Here is a 17,098-nt window from a genome sequence, read left to right on the forward strand (position 1 = left end):
GGCTGGGCCAGATCACTTAGAGTGCAACTGGGAGCCACAGGTTTCTGAGTGGGAGAGAGTGGTGACCGGAACTGTGCTTCAGGAAGATGAAGGCACTGGCATGTGGAGGGTGGGTTGCATGGGGAGGGCTGGAGGGCTGCTTCTTGCGTCTTCTCAGTGGGACGGTAAGCCCCCAGATGGAACCTGCCCGAGTCTCTGCTTGTCTCCCCCTGGGCACCAAGCACTGTGCTGGCCCCAGAGCGAGCACTTGGCCAAGAGTTACTGAGCTGCGCAGAACTCGAAGACATTTTATTTTGTTAGGTTGGGAAGGGAAATATTCTCAACTACAGTTCCAGAAATGACTGAATGAGGAACCCAAACCAAACATTCCACCAGGAACAGGAGGCCAAAACCCTGATAATGTCTAACAGACCATCACACCCAGCCCTTGGGGACTCAAGTGGCAACAGATTCGCACTCATCCACATTTCTAGCATGACTTTCATGCCTGCAGAGGTTGGGGGGTGGCAGGCTGCATCATGCACAGGGAGTGTACACAGTGTAGAGAACAATTATACCTGGCCAACAAGGGGTCAGCCACGGCAGCCATTGGCTCCTTGGGGTTGAAAGGGCAGAGCCCAGTTTCTCTGACCCAAATAAGTCTAAAAAATCAGGTGGCAGGTGTCTCTGGCCCTGCCTTTTCCCTCTGCCCACTGCTAATGCCAGCTAAACTCCCTTTCTGGCCACATAACTCTTTAAGGTGGGGGCGGCTTCTGGGGCACTGTAAGGTGGTTAACAGCATCCGCGGCCTCTAACCACCAGATGCCTATAGCGTTCCCCGCCCATACCCCAAGCTGTGACAAGAAAAATCATCCCAGACGTGGCCAAATGTTCCCTGGGACACAAAACCGCCCCGGGTGAGAGCCACTGCCCCAGATCAAGGGCTCCAAGTGGCCACTCATCTCCAGCCTGCAGACATGTTTTAGTTGGCCTTTCGGCATTTTCAAATATCTGACTTATTTCTCAGCATTTAAAAAAATCAGGAAATTCCCCCTTAAAAGTCTTGACTTTCAGCTTCTCTTGAAAAACTAGAGATCCAGCAATACTGAGTCCCTGCTTCGAGGATGGCTGCCCCTCTACATGAGGTTTGTGCTCTCCAGTCGGCCACAGTGTCCAGCACCTCCCTTTCCCTGCCCACGTCACCCACCTGGCCCATGGAGGCATCTGGGTTTAAGACCCGTCAACCAGTGGGGGTCTCTCAGGGGGCAGCCATTGGAACCCCTGGCATTCATCAAGGTCGGCAATCCCAGACCTGCTAAATTGGACCCTAGGAAAAAAAAACCTTTTTAACAAATGCCCTGTTCATATCCTAACGCTTGAAGGCCACTGAAGAGTCTGGCTCCCAAGACCCAACCTCCTGGCTCCCCCGTGGACCCTAACATCATTGCGTGCTGTGGATTCTCAGAGCCCCCCATACCCACACTCCTGCCTGCACTACCTCCTCTTGTATGTCTATGGCCAACTCCTCACCTAGTTTCAGCTCAATCTACACGAGCACTTGCAAAACACTTACTAGATACCAGCCTCACCTAGGCGCCAAAGACACAGAGCTCAGTGAGACATGGTTCCTGCTTTCTCAACTGCAGCTAGCATTTATGAAGTACTTTTCATTTGCTGAATACTGTCCAAAGCCACTTCCATACACTATCTAATAAAACCTTTAAGGTAGGTACTATTGTGCCCACTTGACAGATGAGGGCTGGAGGCTCAGAAGGGTTGAGCGACTTGCTCTAGGCTGCATAGCTAGGAAATGGCAGAGCCAGGGTTCTGCTTTTGGTTGGTCTGACTCCAAAGACGGCACTTGTCATGTCTTTCCGTGGTCTGTTTCCAGAGGGCCTAGCATGAGATGCAGGCACACAGATGAAAGAAGCCATTGCAATGCTGTAACAGCAATGAGTCCAGGCCACAGAGGAGGTACGAAGGAGGGTGTGCCCTCTGACAGGACACCACGTGCCTGTCCAATATACTTTCTCACCACCTGTGCAGGAATCTGCATCCCTGGCCCCTTGCCCCCACTTGCGGGCAGGCCTACTTCTCCCTTAGCCTGGTCCTTCTTGGCCCACCTGCCCTGTTAGAAACAAATCAGCCATTAGTATCCAAAATCTATAAAGAACTCACCAAACTCCACACCCAAAAAACAAATAATCCAGTGAAGAAATGGGCAGAAGACATGAATAGACACTTCTCTAAAGAAGATATCCAGATGGTCAACAGGCACATGAGAAGATGCTCAACATCACTCCTCATCAGGAAAATACAGATCAAAACCATACTGAGATATCACCTCATGGTCAGAGTGGCTAAAATGAACAAATAAGGAGACTGTAGATGCTGGAGAGGATGTGGAGAAACGGGAACCCTCTTGCACCATTAGTGGGAATGCAAACTGGTGCAGCCGCTCTGGAAAACACTGTGGAGGCTCCTCAAAAAATTAAAAATAGAACTACCCTATGACCCAACAATAGCACTGCTAGGAATTTACCCAAGGGATACAGGAGTACTGATGCATAGGGGCACTTGTACCCCAATGTTTATAGCAGCACTTTCAACAATAGCCAAATTATGGAAAGAGCCTAAATGCCCATCAACTGATGAATGGATAAAGAAGATGTGGTTTATATATACAATGGAATACTACTTGGCAATGAGAAAGAATGAAACCTGGCCATTTGTAGCAACGTGGATGGAACTGGAGAGTGTTATGCTAAGTGAAATAAGTCAGGCAGAGAAAGACAGATATCATATGTTTTCACTCATATGTGGATCCTGAGAAACTTAACAGAAGACCATGGGGGAGTGGAACGGGGGAAAAAAAGTTACAGAGAGGGAAGGAGGCAAACCATAAGACTCTTCAATACTGAGAACAAACTGAGGGCTGATGGGGGGTGGGGGGAGAGGGGAAAGTGGGTGATGGGCACTGAAGAGGGCACCTGTTGGGATGAGCACTGGGTGTTGTATGGAAACCAATTTGACAATAAATTATATATATACACACACACACACACACACACACATACATATATACATATATATTTTATATATATATACAAAATATATACAATATATATACAAAAGAAACAAATCATCCATGATGACCACCTCTCACTTCTCCCTTCCTTCTTCTTCTTCTAACAGGAGATGAGACATGGTGGGACTGACCCCTGCTTGCAAAGTCATACAAGATGGTCCATCAGTCATGGGACCCAGTTTGACCAGAGTGCTTGTCTCTAGTGATTGGGTTAGAAAGAGAAACATATTCCATGCGGAGCCAATGAGAATCTTCCCTGAGAGGTTTCTAACAACCATACTCTCAGATCCTCTCTCCTCTGGGGTTGCTAAGCTAGGATATCAGGAATCTTGGGCTGCCTGCAGTCATCTTGTCCATCACAAGGAGAGTCCAGGCCTTGACAACAGCATCTGCATCCTGGATCTAGTGAAGCCTAAACAAGACTTACATCCAGACCTTCTCAGTTATTGGATCCAATAAATTGTCATTTTCACTGATGTGAAAGAATACTGATGTAATCTGTGCTTATGTTGGTCTGAATGTACCAGAATGACCACAGAGCAAGACAGTCTTCTGAAACCCTCCACCAGGCACAAGCTTTCAAACAGTCCCTACAAAAGGAACAATTTCCAACCAATCAAAGCATAAGCTCCTTAAAGGCTGGGACTTCCTGTAGTTCTGATCACAAAGACTTGCATATAGAAGGAGCTCTATAATTGCCTGTCTATGAGCTAACTAATACACAGAAGCAATAGGAAACCAGAAAGCAGTAAAAAGTGGCCATCTTTGAATCTTCCCCCCCCCCCCCTCCAAAAAACCCATGCATTCATGTCAACATGGGACCAGCTGGCAAAATTTTTTTTGACACAACAGTTCCTGAGTGAAATCAATTTTCTTTGCTCTGAAAATCTTGCCATGGGTGATTGATTTAGTTTTCTTTTAAAGTTTTTTTTTTTTTTTTTTTTTTTGAGAGAGAGAGAGAGAGCAAACGAGGGAGGGGCAGAGAGAAAGGGAGACAGAATCCCAAGCATGTTCCATGCTGTCAGCACAGAACCTAATGTGGGACTCGAAATCACAAACTGTGAGATCATACCCTGAGCCGAAATCAAGAGTTGGCACTTAACCATCTGAGCCACCCAGGCGCCCCTGATTTAGTTTTCAGTGCAGGGATAATTGAACTTTTAGGGGGAAGCCCTCAAAAATTATTACCATAGGTCCCGGGCCTTCATGAGCTGTATTTGAAAGGTTCTGTTTTTAAAGGGCAAACTAACAGGTGGGTCATTTCCAGTGCTAATGTCACCCTTCGTGCCTAGAAAAATAAGATCATCCTAAAATGTTGGGTTTTAATGACAAGTCTCCCTCCACTTCTCTGAAGGAGACCATTAGAAACAATCCTCGAGAAAAGTGGAGGCCGCCTCAACTCTCAGCTATCCTCTAGGGCCTCTCTTGTAGCACCTTGCCAGGTGCTACAGCAGCAAAGGCTCGTCTCCCTCTGCTCGACTAGATGTTCTCATGTTGGGTTACCTTTGGGGACAGTTCATGGCTTTCCTAGTTCTGGGGTTCCAAGCAAACAATAGGAAACAAATTAAATAAAACAAAAGTTTTGGCTCTTTTAGCTGTAAATCCCACATTGTTTCCACGCTCCTGCTTGTTTTCTAAGCAATAACAAAACTTGAGACCCACAGATGTTCCCTATTTAAATACATGATATATGTACCACTGGCCATCTCCCAGAGCAATTGTGCATTTATTTCCCAAGCAAAGGCTTAAAAGGCGTGTCTCAGAGGAATGGGGCTTCTTCAGTTTGTCCTGGAAGGTCAGCTTATCCCTGGAAACAGCAGTTTAGACAGCTAGTTGGCTGTTTCTCTTAGCTGTGTCCTCACTTGCCAGTAAGTGGGCTGTGGGCATTCTGCCATGTCACAACCCCTTGTCCCCAAACAACAGCCATAGCCTAGTCTCTCCCCCACCTTCCATCCGGACCCTTGTTACTCTTCCCCTCTCCCCTATCATCTTCCTGTTCCTGTTCCTGGACACCTCCCTGCTTTTCCTCCCCTTCCCAAACTAGTCTATGTCTCCTGTTGCTGCAGCTCCAAATGTTGTCATCTGCATGTTTGTGTAAGAAGCTGGAATGCACACTTGAGCCCTGAACTCTTCCCCCTGTTGCCGGAGCCGGGATACCAGATTGCAGGAAGCAGGAAGGCCCTGGGACTGCTCATCAGAGGTTCTTGGCAGCAGTGGGCCCCACCGATGCATGCCCAGGAGCTCAGCAATGTCACCCTCCTCCCCCTGTAATTACTCTCCAGCATCCCTCTGGCATGCTGTTTGCACTGAAGGCCTCCGTTTTCAGAAATGCTTAACAAAACAGGTCTAAGGAAGTCCAAGCATACCTTGGAATGACTACAAACAAGTGCTCTGACAGGCTAGGAGTTTCTAGATCTCTACTAGTAACACTAAGTATTATTATTAATAACACTTGCTATCATTGTTAATTATAATGCCCAGTACTATTACTACTAATACTACTTGTCAGTATAGATAATGACAACAACACTGTTAGTGAACTATACTAGCTATTGTTCATGAATCTCTCAGCATGTGCCAGGCCCAGTGATGCCTGCTTTACAGATAATCACTCACTTAAGCCTAATATCAGCCCTTTCTTTATGGGAGGCACTATCATTAACCTTACTTTAAAGATTGGGACATAGGAGCTCAGGGAGGGTGAGTAATATGCCCAAGACCATAGAGCTGGCAGATGGGATGCTCTCAAACATTCCACTCTACTGCCCCCACTGGGAGAATTAGCACTCTATGTGCCTTAAGAATTTTTTTCCCCAAGCATTCCCAAATAATTATAAAACATGGATACTCCTCTGCCTTTAGTATGAAGAGCATAGTGACATTTACAAGGCTCTGCTTTAGATCATCGTAAATATCAGATAACACACAGTGCCCAGGGCCACTCCGCAGAATCTCCCGTTATCTGTGGCCAAGTCCCTGCCCTCCCCCTGGCCTCCAGGTCAAGGCAGAAGGAGATGGGGTGGAATGCTGACCTGAGTCTCTCTCGAAACAGAACATATTCAGTAGTCTTTCTGGATTACATCCCTGATGCCGACCTACATTTTTTGTTTCTTTTTTTTTTTGCCATGAATCTCTTACAGATAAGGAGAGAAAAATTTGTAGTGAGGGAAGGGGAGCATGACAAAGCTATCTTTCTGAAAAACCAGTATCTATGAAAACCTGAAGCCACTGAGTTTTGAGCTGTTTTTTTTTCCCCTCTCTAGATGATCTTCGAGGTGAATACAAATGTTGTCAGGCTTATTTGTTAGATTCAAAATATTATTAATCACGTATTACTGCTGCATCACTGATCCGAGACATCACTTTAACCTCCTTGTCATTTTATCATCTGATCTTTTTTTTCATCTGCATTGTTGTGAACAGGATGTAATACAGACTGCTTTGGCGTTTCAAAAATGTCTGTAGCCAGGGCACCCGGGTGGCTCAGTCGGTTAAGCGACCGACTTCGGCTCAGGTCATGATCTCGCAGCTCATGGGTTCGAGCCCCGCGTTGGGTTCTTTGCTGACAGCTCAGAGCCTGGAGCCTGCTTCAGATTCTGCGTCCCCCTTTCTCTCTGCACCACCCCCCTCAAAAATAAATAAACATCAAAAAAATTTTTTAAATGTCTGTAGCCAGCTACCCAGCACCTTTCTACCCATTTTCCCATCCACCCGTCTATATGTCCACCCATCCACCCACCCACGTACTCGTGAACCTACCCACCCGTCTACTCATCCATCCATCCTTTCCTTCCTTTCTATTCCCATAGCACCCTCCCTGACCCAGGCTCCTACCATCCCTTCACCACTAATCTGCATATTAGTGTGTATGTGTAATAACATGTAACTGCTCTCCCTGAGTCCAGCATCTCTCTTTCAAAGCCATCAAATATATCAAATCAATCATCCTTAAAGTTGGCTCTGGTTACGTCATCTCCATTCAAGAACTGTCAGTGATTCTCCAATGTCTAGAAAATAAAGCCCAACTTATTCTGACATCCAAGGGCTTCTTCAATCTGTCTCCAACTGGCCTTTCTCCCCCCACCTTTATTTCAGTTCTCCAATATTTCAAACATACAGAAGGGTAGAGAAAACAATAGCAAACACTCATGAACATGCCACCCAAATTAGATTTTTCTGTTTTTGCTCCAAAACTACTCTTAGAAAGCAAAATGTTCCAGATACCACTGAAGTGCCCTTTGTCCCCTTTCTTCCTCCCTCCTTCCTCAACTGCTACTCTGCAGCTAGTGTGCCTTCCACAGCCCACCTTTGCATACCTTTAGGTCACACAGGTTTCTAATACTATAAACAATATGAACTAGGGGCGCCTAGGTGGCTCAGTCGGTGAAGCATCTGACTTCAGCTCGGTTCATGATCTCATGGTTCATGGGTTTGAGCCCCACATCAGACTCTGTGCTGAGAGTGTGGAGCCTGCTCGGGATTCTCTCTCTCCCTTTCTCTCCACCCCTCCCCAACTCATGCGCACACGCGCGTGCTCTCTCTAAATAAATAAATAAAAACTCAAAAACAAACAATATGAACTATTAATTTGTTTTAAATTGTTTAAAAATATCACAGCTTAGCTTGCTTTTTTCATCCAATGTTGCATTTTCCAGTTTTATCTACATTGTTCATACACATCTAGTTCCATCATCTTAAGGACTGTATGCTATTCCATTGAATGACTATAGATAGTTTATTTAGCCATTCCCTTCATGATGGACATTGAAGTGATTTTTTTTTCTTTACTATAAACACTATTGCAGCAAACACCCTTGTACAAGGTTTGTGTGTGTGTGTGATATACTAGAATATTTTTAGATTATACTCAGACGTGGAATTGCTGGGTCACAGGGTGTATACCTCTTCCTTCACTGTTGCTACATTAAGCCCAGTTGTTCCCCAAAGGGGCTGGACCAATTTACAGGTCATGGAGCTCCCTGTTGCCCCACATTCTTGTCAGCACTTAGGACTGTCCTACCAGTCTAAATGGGAGTCAAATTGTGTCTCATTTGGTTTTCTCTTTCCTTATTTGTTGTTGCAGGAAGATTTTTTTTATTCGAACATAATGGAATTTGTCAATATTTTTCTTTAGAGTTTGTGCTTTTCTTATGTTTCCTTTAGGCAAAAGAAACATTCTTTTTTATGTTTCTTTTCCTATCCCCAGGGTTTTAAATATAACCTCCTACATTTTCTTCTATAGTTTTAAAGTATTGCTTTTTACCTCTAGTGTTTTAATCTACCTAGAATATATTGTTGTGAATGAAGGTAGAGGTCTCATTTTTCCATATAAAAAAATATGTGTGTGTGTATGTGTAAAATCATTTCCCAAAAATAGCCCCCAAAATGACAACCAGTGGAATCTACCGACCAATCTGTAATGCAACACTGTCATGTACTGTGCTCTCATTTGCAAAAAGTCCTGTTCTGTCCCATTAGTCAGCTTACCTAGCACTGCTCTAGAACTGCCTGTTTTACTGACTATCACTTTAGAGGAGCTCTCGATACCTGATAAGGCCAATGCTTCAACAAAAATTTAAAAATATAACCCACAGACCTTATTTTCTTATCAACTGTGATAAAGTTATAAGTTAAAAGCAAGCATAAAGCTTTAAAAAAAAAACCTTTGAAACTAAACACAATTCTGAATAATTCATGGGTCAAAGAAGAAATTGCCATGGAAATTATGAAATATTAATCTCTGAATGACAATGAAAGCATCACTTATTGAAACTTTTAGGATGCAGCTAATTTGTAGCATTAATGGCATTAATCTTCAATCATTCTTATTTTTTAATGGACCTGGCTGACACACAGGAATATGATTAATTTCTGCAACCAGCCATCTTGCTGAATTCTCTTCAACAGGAAGTATGATATTTGCTGTTGGCTTTTGGTAAATGCCCTTTATCAGGCTAAAGAAGTTTTCTGCTTATTCCTGTTTGCTAAGAGTTTTTGTCTTAAATGGTGAAAATTTAGAAACATGCCTTTTAAAAGTCAAGAATACCACTTCTCTCCCATATCCCTCCATACTCTACGAGATGAAGGTCCTAGCCAATATAATAAGGCAAGAAAAAGAAATAAGAGGTTATAAAAGAAGAGACAAGGCCACCATGATTTAGAACTAATCAGTGAGTGGCTTTCTGAGCATATTTTTTCTTGTTTCTGACACTTTGTTTAATCTGTATGCCCTGAATAAAATATTCCTTCATCCCATCTCCAAAATTAAGTCTCACTGTGTTCTTTCTCAAAGCCCCAATAACCATCCTAATAAAGCTAATATTTATTGATTACTTACTGTGTACCAGGTAGTGGTTTTATATAATCTTTCTTTAATCCTTACAACAACCCCATGAAGGAGGTTATTATTAGCTTCATCTTGAAAATGAACTCACATGGTCAGAAAGTGGCAAAATAGGGACTGAGCCAGGGAATCCGCTCACAGCCCTAACCACTGCACTGGACTGCAACATTGACCTATCAGCTCGTGATACAGGACCCAGACATTTCTGTCCACCAGCCTTTGCTTTGGTCTGGAATCCCATGTCTGACTTTTCTCAAATCTCTGCATATCTGTATGGACACAGTGATGTGCCACCCAGGTCACTTTCAGTCCCTTTTAATCCCCCAGCTGTGTGGAGGGCTGCTGGCAGACAGGAACTACCTTGGCTAAAGAGCAGTTAGCCAAGACCTAGGTCTGCCTAAGACCATGCCCCCTTCTGGGAGCACCAAAAAGGTAAAGGTCCATCCTCCTTGCCCCTACTCAGGAGAACTCAGAAGGGCCAGCCCAGCTTCCGAGCTCCCCCAAGGAGTCAATTGAGGCTTTAGCTGTGACTGCACCACAGCCCAACTTCTCCATTCACTGACTCCTGCTTTCCCTCCTTTCCTTCTGCAGGTGGAAACCCCAAGAACATTTGCTAATATACCCCTGCGTTGTAATCACTCTCAATCATCTTCCTGGGGAACCCAAACTGGGATAAATCCTAATCTTTCAGGACTCACTTCAAATGCTGCATCCCCAACATAAAACCTTCCCTGAGCCCCAACCCCCAGCCCAGATTAGAAGTCCTCCTCCCTCTGAACCAACATCCCTCTCTGCTACATTTGAATCACAGCCACACACCTGTCTTTGCTTCCATTCTACAGTGTGATCTCCCTGAAAGAGGGCACTGTGTCTGACTCATCTATCTTCTTCACCACCTGTCTAACACCAAACATGGGCTCCAGTCACACACATCTGGACTCCAATTCCAGCTCACCTTCATCAGCATCAGTTCCCTCATCTGTAAAATGGGATGATGACAGCATCTTGCTCTTAGGATTTAAGAATTAAGTATCTATGGAGTTCTTAGCCCAGAGCCCAGCACACAGTAAGCACTCACTGTTTGCTTTCTATGATTATTGTTTGCCTACTGTCATGATAGCACTAATAAATGTTTATTGAGGGGGTTGAATGCCTGATGGTGACCAGCTCAGCAGGCTGTACTAGCAGAGTGAGTGTTCACGACTTCATCTCCGTGGGAGCCGGTGGAGATTGGCTGAGGGTTTCTCGTTCCCTTGGCACTTTGCCCACTTGCTCTGTCTCCATGTAGGCCTCCTAGCTGGACCCTCCAGCATGCAAACCCTCACTCTCTCCTGCAACCACGAAATAAAAAATAAACCTGGCTTTGAATCCAAGGCCATTGGTGCTTTTGATCTTGGTTACAAAGCAAGGCAATTATTGGACACAAAAGCCCTGATTTATTTATGAAATGCGACGGACATCTTCGAGGCGGGAACGAAAAAGCTCACTGAAGACCAAGACCTATTGCCACACAGTGAATGGCTGCTTTCAAACACAAGCCCCCCAGATGCCTTCTCTTCTCTGCTGAGAGTCTTTCCTCATTAGTGCTTCCTCCAGAACACCGCAGCTCCCAACAATCAAATTCACTTCACGGCCAGGCAAGTAATTAAATTCTGCAGGCATCGGAGCATAGAATAATGGATGGCTATTGTTAAGGAGGCTGAGACTGAAAATGGAATGAATGGGCTTCAATGCCCAGTCTCAGACACGGTAGGGGCAGGAAGGGAGAGCAGGCAGGATGCAGATGGACTCCCCCCCCCACCACCACCACTGGTGCTCCACAGGGGTTAGTAGATTCAGTACAGGACCTGGAGTGGAAAAACCTGCATTTGGGGCCAGATGCTGTGCTTACCAGAGGCAGGCCGCAGTTTCCTCACCTGTGAAACAAGGAGGTCAGTTATTCTCCCTGTGTGGTCCCCAGACCAGCAGCATCAGCATCGCCAAGGAACTTGTTAGAAATGCAGATTCTCAGGCCTCTCTCCCCCTTACTAAATCAGACATTGTGGCAGTGGGGCCTAGCAATCTGCTTAACAAGACCTCTAGGTGTTTCTGATGCTAGAATTTGTGAATCACTGGTAGATAATGTTTAAAATTGAGGCCACAAACTCAAATGCATGAAGGGGCCAGGGAGGCAAAATAAAGGAGCCAAGCAGGTATGCTACACTAGACGACAGCAAGGACCCTGGGGCAGTGGGGAGAGTGTGCCCTGCCTATAGGGGCTACCAGCTACTCAGTCCCAGCCAACTTAACCAAGAATTACCTGTGGGGATCTGATATTGACAGGACTTCTTCAAAATGCAAAGTCCTAGTTTTTATGTGAACCCCTACAATTTTCAAATATTGGTTTTATTTTTCTTAACATAGTGAGGGCCATGCAGATTATCCTTGAGAACCAAATTCATCTGAAGACTGCCATTTTGCAGCCTCCCTTTTGAGTTACCTTGGACCTCCACTGTGATATACCCATTGTGCTCTTGACTTTCTCCAAACACTGAACTTCCAACGTCCTTTCTCCATTTGGCAGACTCCTATTCATCCTTCAATACCCAACTCAAAGGTCACTCACTGTGAACTCATCCTCAAGCGTCTGACCCACTTACCACCTCTCCACTAAGAAGGTAAAGAAGAATCAAATATGAGGTTAAAGAATTGACACACCAAAGAAGGGAACACAGAGGGAGACATAGAGAAGTTATAAAAGTCTTTCCCCACAGAGGAGGAATAAGGACCTCTCAGAAGAGTTACCCTATTGCTGCTTGAAAAATCACTTAAATAAAACAGTTATCCCATTAGACCAGAATCTAACTTTGTATTTATTTTAGAGAGAGAGCGGGGCAGGGAGGGGCAGAGAGAGAGAGAGAGAGAGAGAGAGAGAGAGAGAGAATCCCAAGCAGGCTCCATGTTCAGCACAAAGCCCGACATGGGGCTCAATCCCATGACCCTGGAATCATAACCTGAGCCAAAATCAAGAGTCAGATGCTCAACCAACTGAGCCACGCAGATGCCCTGAGCAGAATCTAATAAGATGAAGTTTGAAAAGACCGAATATAAAGAAATGCAAGTACAGAATTCAAAAGATAGATTTTAAAAAAACAGCTGGCATAAAAATACCAGGGATTCAAGCAGGGAGCTCAGAGGGAGCCAACCATGTGAAGAGACTGAGGTCAAAAAGGCAAAAGCCTGCATAAGTTGCATTATTAGAAAGAATGTGTCTAGACAGCTCTGTTCTACTCTTAGCCCTTCAAACCTTCCTGGAGTATTCTGAATAGATCTGAATGTTAACTTGTGCAGGTCAGAGAAGCCTGGGGCATGACTTGGGGGGGGGGGGGAAAGCATGAAGCCAAATCACAGGGTGAACTGAAGGGACCTGGGGTGTTTACTCAGAGGTGGGAAAGATCTGGCTGGGTGGTCATGATTTCTATCTTCGAGCAACTGACAAGTCTCCACGTGGATTGGTCTATGTGGCCCTCAGGACGTGACCAGGATCATGAGTGTAAACACTGAGATTTTATTTCAACATTGGGGAGAACTTTCTATTGATCGTGGTTGTCCCCAAATGGAATGAGCTATCCTGAGAGGTAATGAATACCATTTCTTAGGGACATCTAGCAGAGGGAGGGCCAGCTCCTGCAGAGAATGATAAAGGGACTAGAAAAGAGGCCTAGTGGGCATCTGTTGTTTTATTTCTCCCTTCTTATAAGAGGACTCCAGTTTTTCAGGGGAACCACCCATTCTCTGTTCATGGGTTAGGTGGAGTTGAGTGTGTACGTGGCTTCAGGGGTGGGGATGTTTCCTGAGCCTGGTCAGTCAAAGCATTGCCTCCCACTGGCCACAGGTGCAGCTTCAGGAGCGCTGGTGTGACCCATGTTGAGCAATCAGAGCCTGTAAGACTCAATTCTGGGAGAACAGAGCTCTCACTTTCCATGGGGCTTGATGCAGGGGGGATGTAAGCCTGGAGGGGGGGGCATGTGGTTATCACATGGAGAGAGACTTCCTGTGAAAGAGTCCTTCACCCCACCCCCCAAAAAATTGAGGAAACAGAGAAAACTGGAGCAGAGCTGCAGAGAGATGGGAGTTCTTCTGTGCCCTTGAAGCCCCCATGCCTAAAGCCAGCCTTGCTCTGGAGAGCTGGTAAGTCCCTTTCCTCCTTCAAGTCAGTTGAGTTGGGTTTCTGTTGTTCACAACCATAAAAGCTCTGACCAACATGATGGCCTCTAAGGTCTCAGCCAGTTCCTTTGGCTACACCGGATCCTTATCTCATACTTAAAGCAAGGGCCACCTGTGTGCATATGTCCACTTGCCCGCAGGAATCCTAGGATGGCTTGTGGAATGGGTAGTGCTGCTTCTAGTCATAAGAACAGACTGCACTGCAAGGGGAAATGGAGAATCATGAGAAGGTAAGTTATTAAGTCAAAGACACCCTGAGTCAGCGAGAACCTGGTAGGCAGAGCAGCTGCCCCAGACCCAAACCCAGGAAGGACAGCTGGCCTAGAAGCTTCTCCCTTCCTGCAGATGCATGAGCAGCTCATGACTTGGTGGGTGGGGAAGGAACATCCCCTCGAGTGTTAGGACCCAGCTCAGGAATAGGGAGGAGGCTCCAGTCTTCAGGGTCACTAGAGAGCCACCATTTAATGAGCACCTGCTGGATGCCAGGCCTGTGTTGGGCACTTGGCCTACCTCTGCTCTTCAGAGCAGCCCCCTAGAGTGGGCACTGTCACCGTCTCCATCTCCTAGATGAGAAAACTGAGGCTCAGAGATTGGCCCGGGTTCACAAGTCAGTGAGGGGCAGTTCTGAGACAAACTTCAAAAGCCCAGCCATACTGCTTCCTGCCGGTGATGAAAATGGGCCCAAAGTGGACAAGTCTGGGTTCTCTGGCAGTTTTTCAGGCTTTACCTCCTCATTAGTAAGATGGAGTAAATGACGATCCCACTCCCCAGTCTGACCAGAGACGGCCTCACTGGTGCTAGAGGTCTGCGGGATCTATTAGTACATAAGGAGTGCAGCCTCCGTGCTGAGATTATCTATAACTGATGTGACACAAAGGGACCAGGTTGTGCTAAATCAGCCAGCCAGACTCTTCTCCGGCTCTCTCCCGGCCCACAGGGGCCAGGCCGTTTCCTTTGTTCCACAGGCACAGGCCTGGTAACAAGGCAGCCAGAAGCTCAGCTGTCGACATTTTTTCATTATTTTCTACCCTGTTAACCTCCATCACCAGTGAGGCTGCTGTCAGCCTAAATGAGAACTGAAAAGATTTATCTCACTTGTCCCAGGGATCAGTCAGGAAAAAGACCCTTCATTTCCTAACGGCCCTGATGACCCTTTCTCTGTGAATCACTCCCACCCAGGAAAAAGATGTGACACTGGCAGCAGGCGGGGGCTTCTGGCCAGACCGAGTGATCGGAATCAGCTGTTTGGTTTTGCAAAGCACTGTGATTTTTTTTTTTATTGCACTGTATTTACCTTCCTAATTATGTTTGCTCACACAAATATTAAACTTAGACCACGTTTCATAAACACTGCCCCAGGAGGGGACCGGCACATATTGTGTGGTGGGAGGGAATTAGCCTGTGATTACCATTTTGCTGTAGAAGTTGTCCTCAAAGTGGACAATCCAAATACAGACCACAGAGAGATTATTACATTTCAAATCAACTTGTTCTCCTCCTTGTGCTTCTAGCAATCCCAGGTCACCTAATCCCTAAAATTGGCGCCTAGTAAGATGAGCTCAATAATTTTGGTAATAACACTCACGTTGGTAGAGTGGTAGCCAGCTTTCCTGAACACTTACTGTCCGTGTCTTTCTTCGGACTAACACCCTCTTTTTTAAAAAAAAATTTTAATGTTTGAGAGAGAGAGAGAGAGAGAGAGAAAGAGAGAGAGAGGGGAAGGGGCAGGGAGGGAGACAGAGAATCCGAAGCAGGCTCAGCGTTCTCAGCACAAAGCCCAACACGGGGCTTGAACTCATGAACCATGAGATCATGACCCGTGCCAAAGTCATTTTTGTTTTTTCCTTTTTATTTTTTTTTAAAGAGTTAACACTCTCTTAATCGTCCCCAAGGCCCTGTGTGTCTTTTTATCCTCACAATGAAGAAACTGAGGCACAGAGTTAAAGTAACAACACCCAAAGACACACAGCTGATAAATGATGGAACCAGGATTGTGAACCTATGAACCCAGAAATTTAAAACCTCTGGACCCAGAGACCACACCCTGGTCAACGCCTCCCTGTCCTTCACATGTACTACTGGGAAGTAGTTGACCCTAAAACCATTTGATAGGACACAGAAGATAAGGCTCGCTGAAGCCAAAGGACTAGCCCATTTTACAGAGAGGACACTGAAGTTCACAAAGGTGGGTTCAGTTCTACAAACATTACACACATCATCTACTGTCTGCCAGGCACTGTGCGAGAGGCCTGGGATATAGAGGCCTCAGGGCGCATACAAGTGACTGTTCCCTGCACACCTGACTTCTGGGCATTTATACAGGTAAAACCTTTCTGAAAACAACTGAGCACTTTGCTACAAGTCTTAAAAATGAGCAAACTTTTGACCCAAAAATTCCTGTTGCAGAAACCGACCATAAGATAATAGCAGTGACCGTGACGTAAGTATATATACAAAGACACTCACAGCAGTGTTATTTCTAAGAGTAAAATAATGGAAATAAGCTAAGTGTTCAACAATAAAAGATTGGTTAAATAAATGAGGGTAATCTATGAAATTCTATGGCATCATTTAAAAGTGGTACAGAAATATACTTATTGACTTGGGAAAATTTTGCCATACAGTGTTATGTAATTTGTTAGGTGACATAAGAAGACAGTAAAGTCATATACGCAGTCTCGTGTCATTTGGGAAATGTATACTGGAAATGTATAGATATGAGAACTTACAAAAACTGTATTTGCGTTTATATGTTTAAGGAAATTCCTATGGCACCAAAGTGATTGCTGCAGAGTGGTACCATTCCAAGTGATTTTAAATTTGTGTGTGTGTGTGCTCATGTCCATTTCCCCAAATTTCCTACAATGAACATGTAGTATTTGCCAACCATGCAGACATTTTAATTTTTGTGGGGGTGGTTGTGGAAGTGGCTGAGGCCACCAGCCATATCTAGGATTCAGACTCAGAGTCTGGGACACCATGTCCAGCCCTCGGCCCCTTGCACCCTTCAACACACCTCCCCTCCTGGTCCCATCTCCACAAACCATATCCCACCCTGGCACCCTGGCAGTGTTGCCATGGCCAGCCTGGGGCAGAGATATCCGAGCAGGTGGAGTGGCCTGCTTGCCCACCTTTTTGAAGAGTCTGATGACATCCTCGCTGATCTGTGAGAGGCGGACGATGACATTGTTCATGAAGATGTCGTTGAGGGTGGCATGATCTCGACTCTCCCGCCTGGTCTGATGCAGGACCAGATACCAACAGTTCACGGGTGAGAGGAGGTACTGGTCCTTCCTGTGGAAACCAAGGCAGCTCAGGTTGGCCTCACTGGAACTGTCACCCACACAAGTGTTCTGCATTGTCATCCACTATAGCTCTTTTGAACTTCATGAGGCCCTTTCAAGTTCAGTTTCATTGGAACACATTTACAGCTAGTGAAGCGATCCCCCCAAGGTCCCAGAGCAGTGCTGGGGCCAAACCCA

General features: G+C 45.5%; 1 protein-coding gene across 4 annotated transcripts in view; it reads right to left on the minus strand.

Annotated features, from left to right (window-relative positions):
* The window catches only part of SRGAP3 (SLIT-ROBO Rho GTPase activating protein 3), a 261,377-nt gene that overhangs the window by 97,664 nt on the left and 146,615 nt on the right, over positions 1 to 17,098 (minus strand). For all 4 annotated transcript variants that reach the window (XM_015545247.2, XM_007075517.3, XM_042979459.1 and 1 more), the window contains exon 3: positions 16,748 to 16,910. In XM_015545247.2, coding sequence (XP_015400733.2) covers positions 16,748 to 16,910 — 163 coding nt within the window. The remainder of the gene's footprint in view (positions 1 to 16,747; positions 16,911 to 17,098) is intronic.

The sequence above is a fragment of the Panthera tigris genome, chromosome A2, assembly GCF_018350195.1.
Source record: "Panthera tigris isolate Pti1 chromosome A2, P.tigris_Pti1_mat1.1, whole genome shotgun sequence".
Classification (NCBI taxonomy): Eukaryota; Metazoa; Chordata; class Mammalia; order Carnivora; family Felidae; genus Panthera; species Panthera tigris.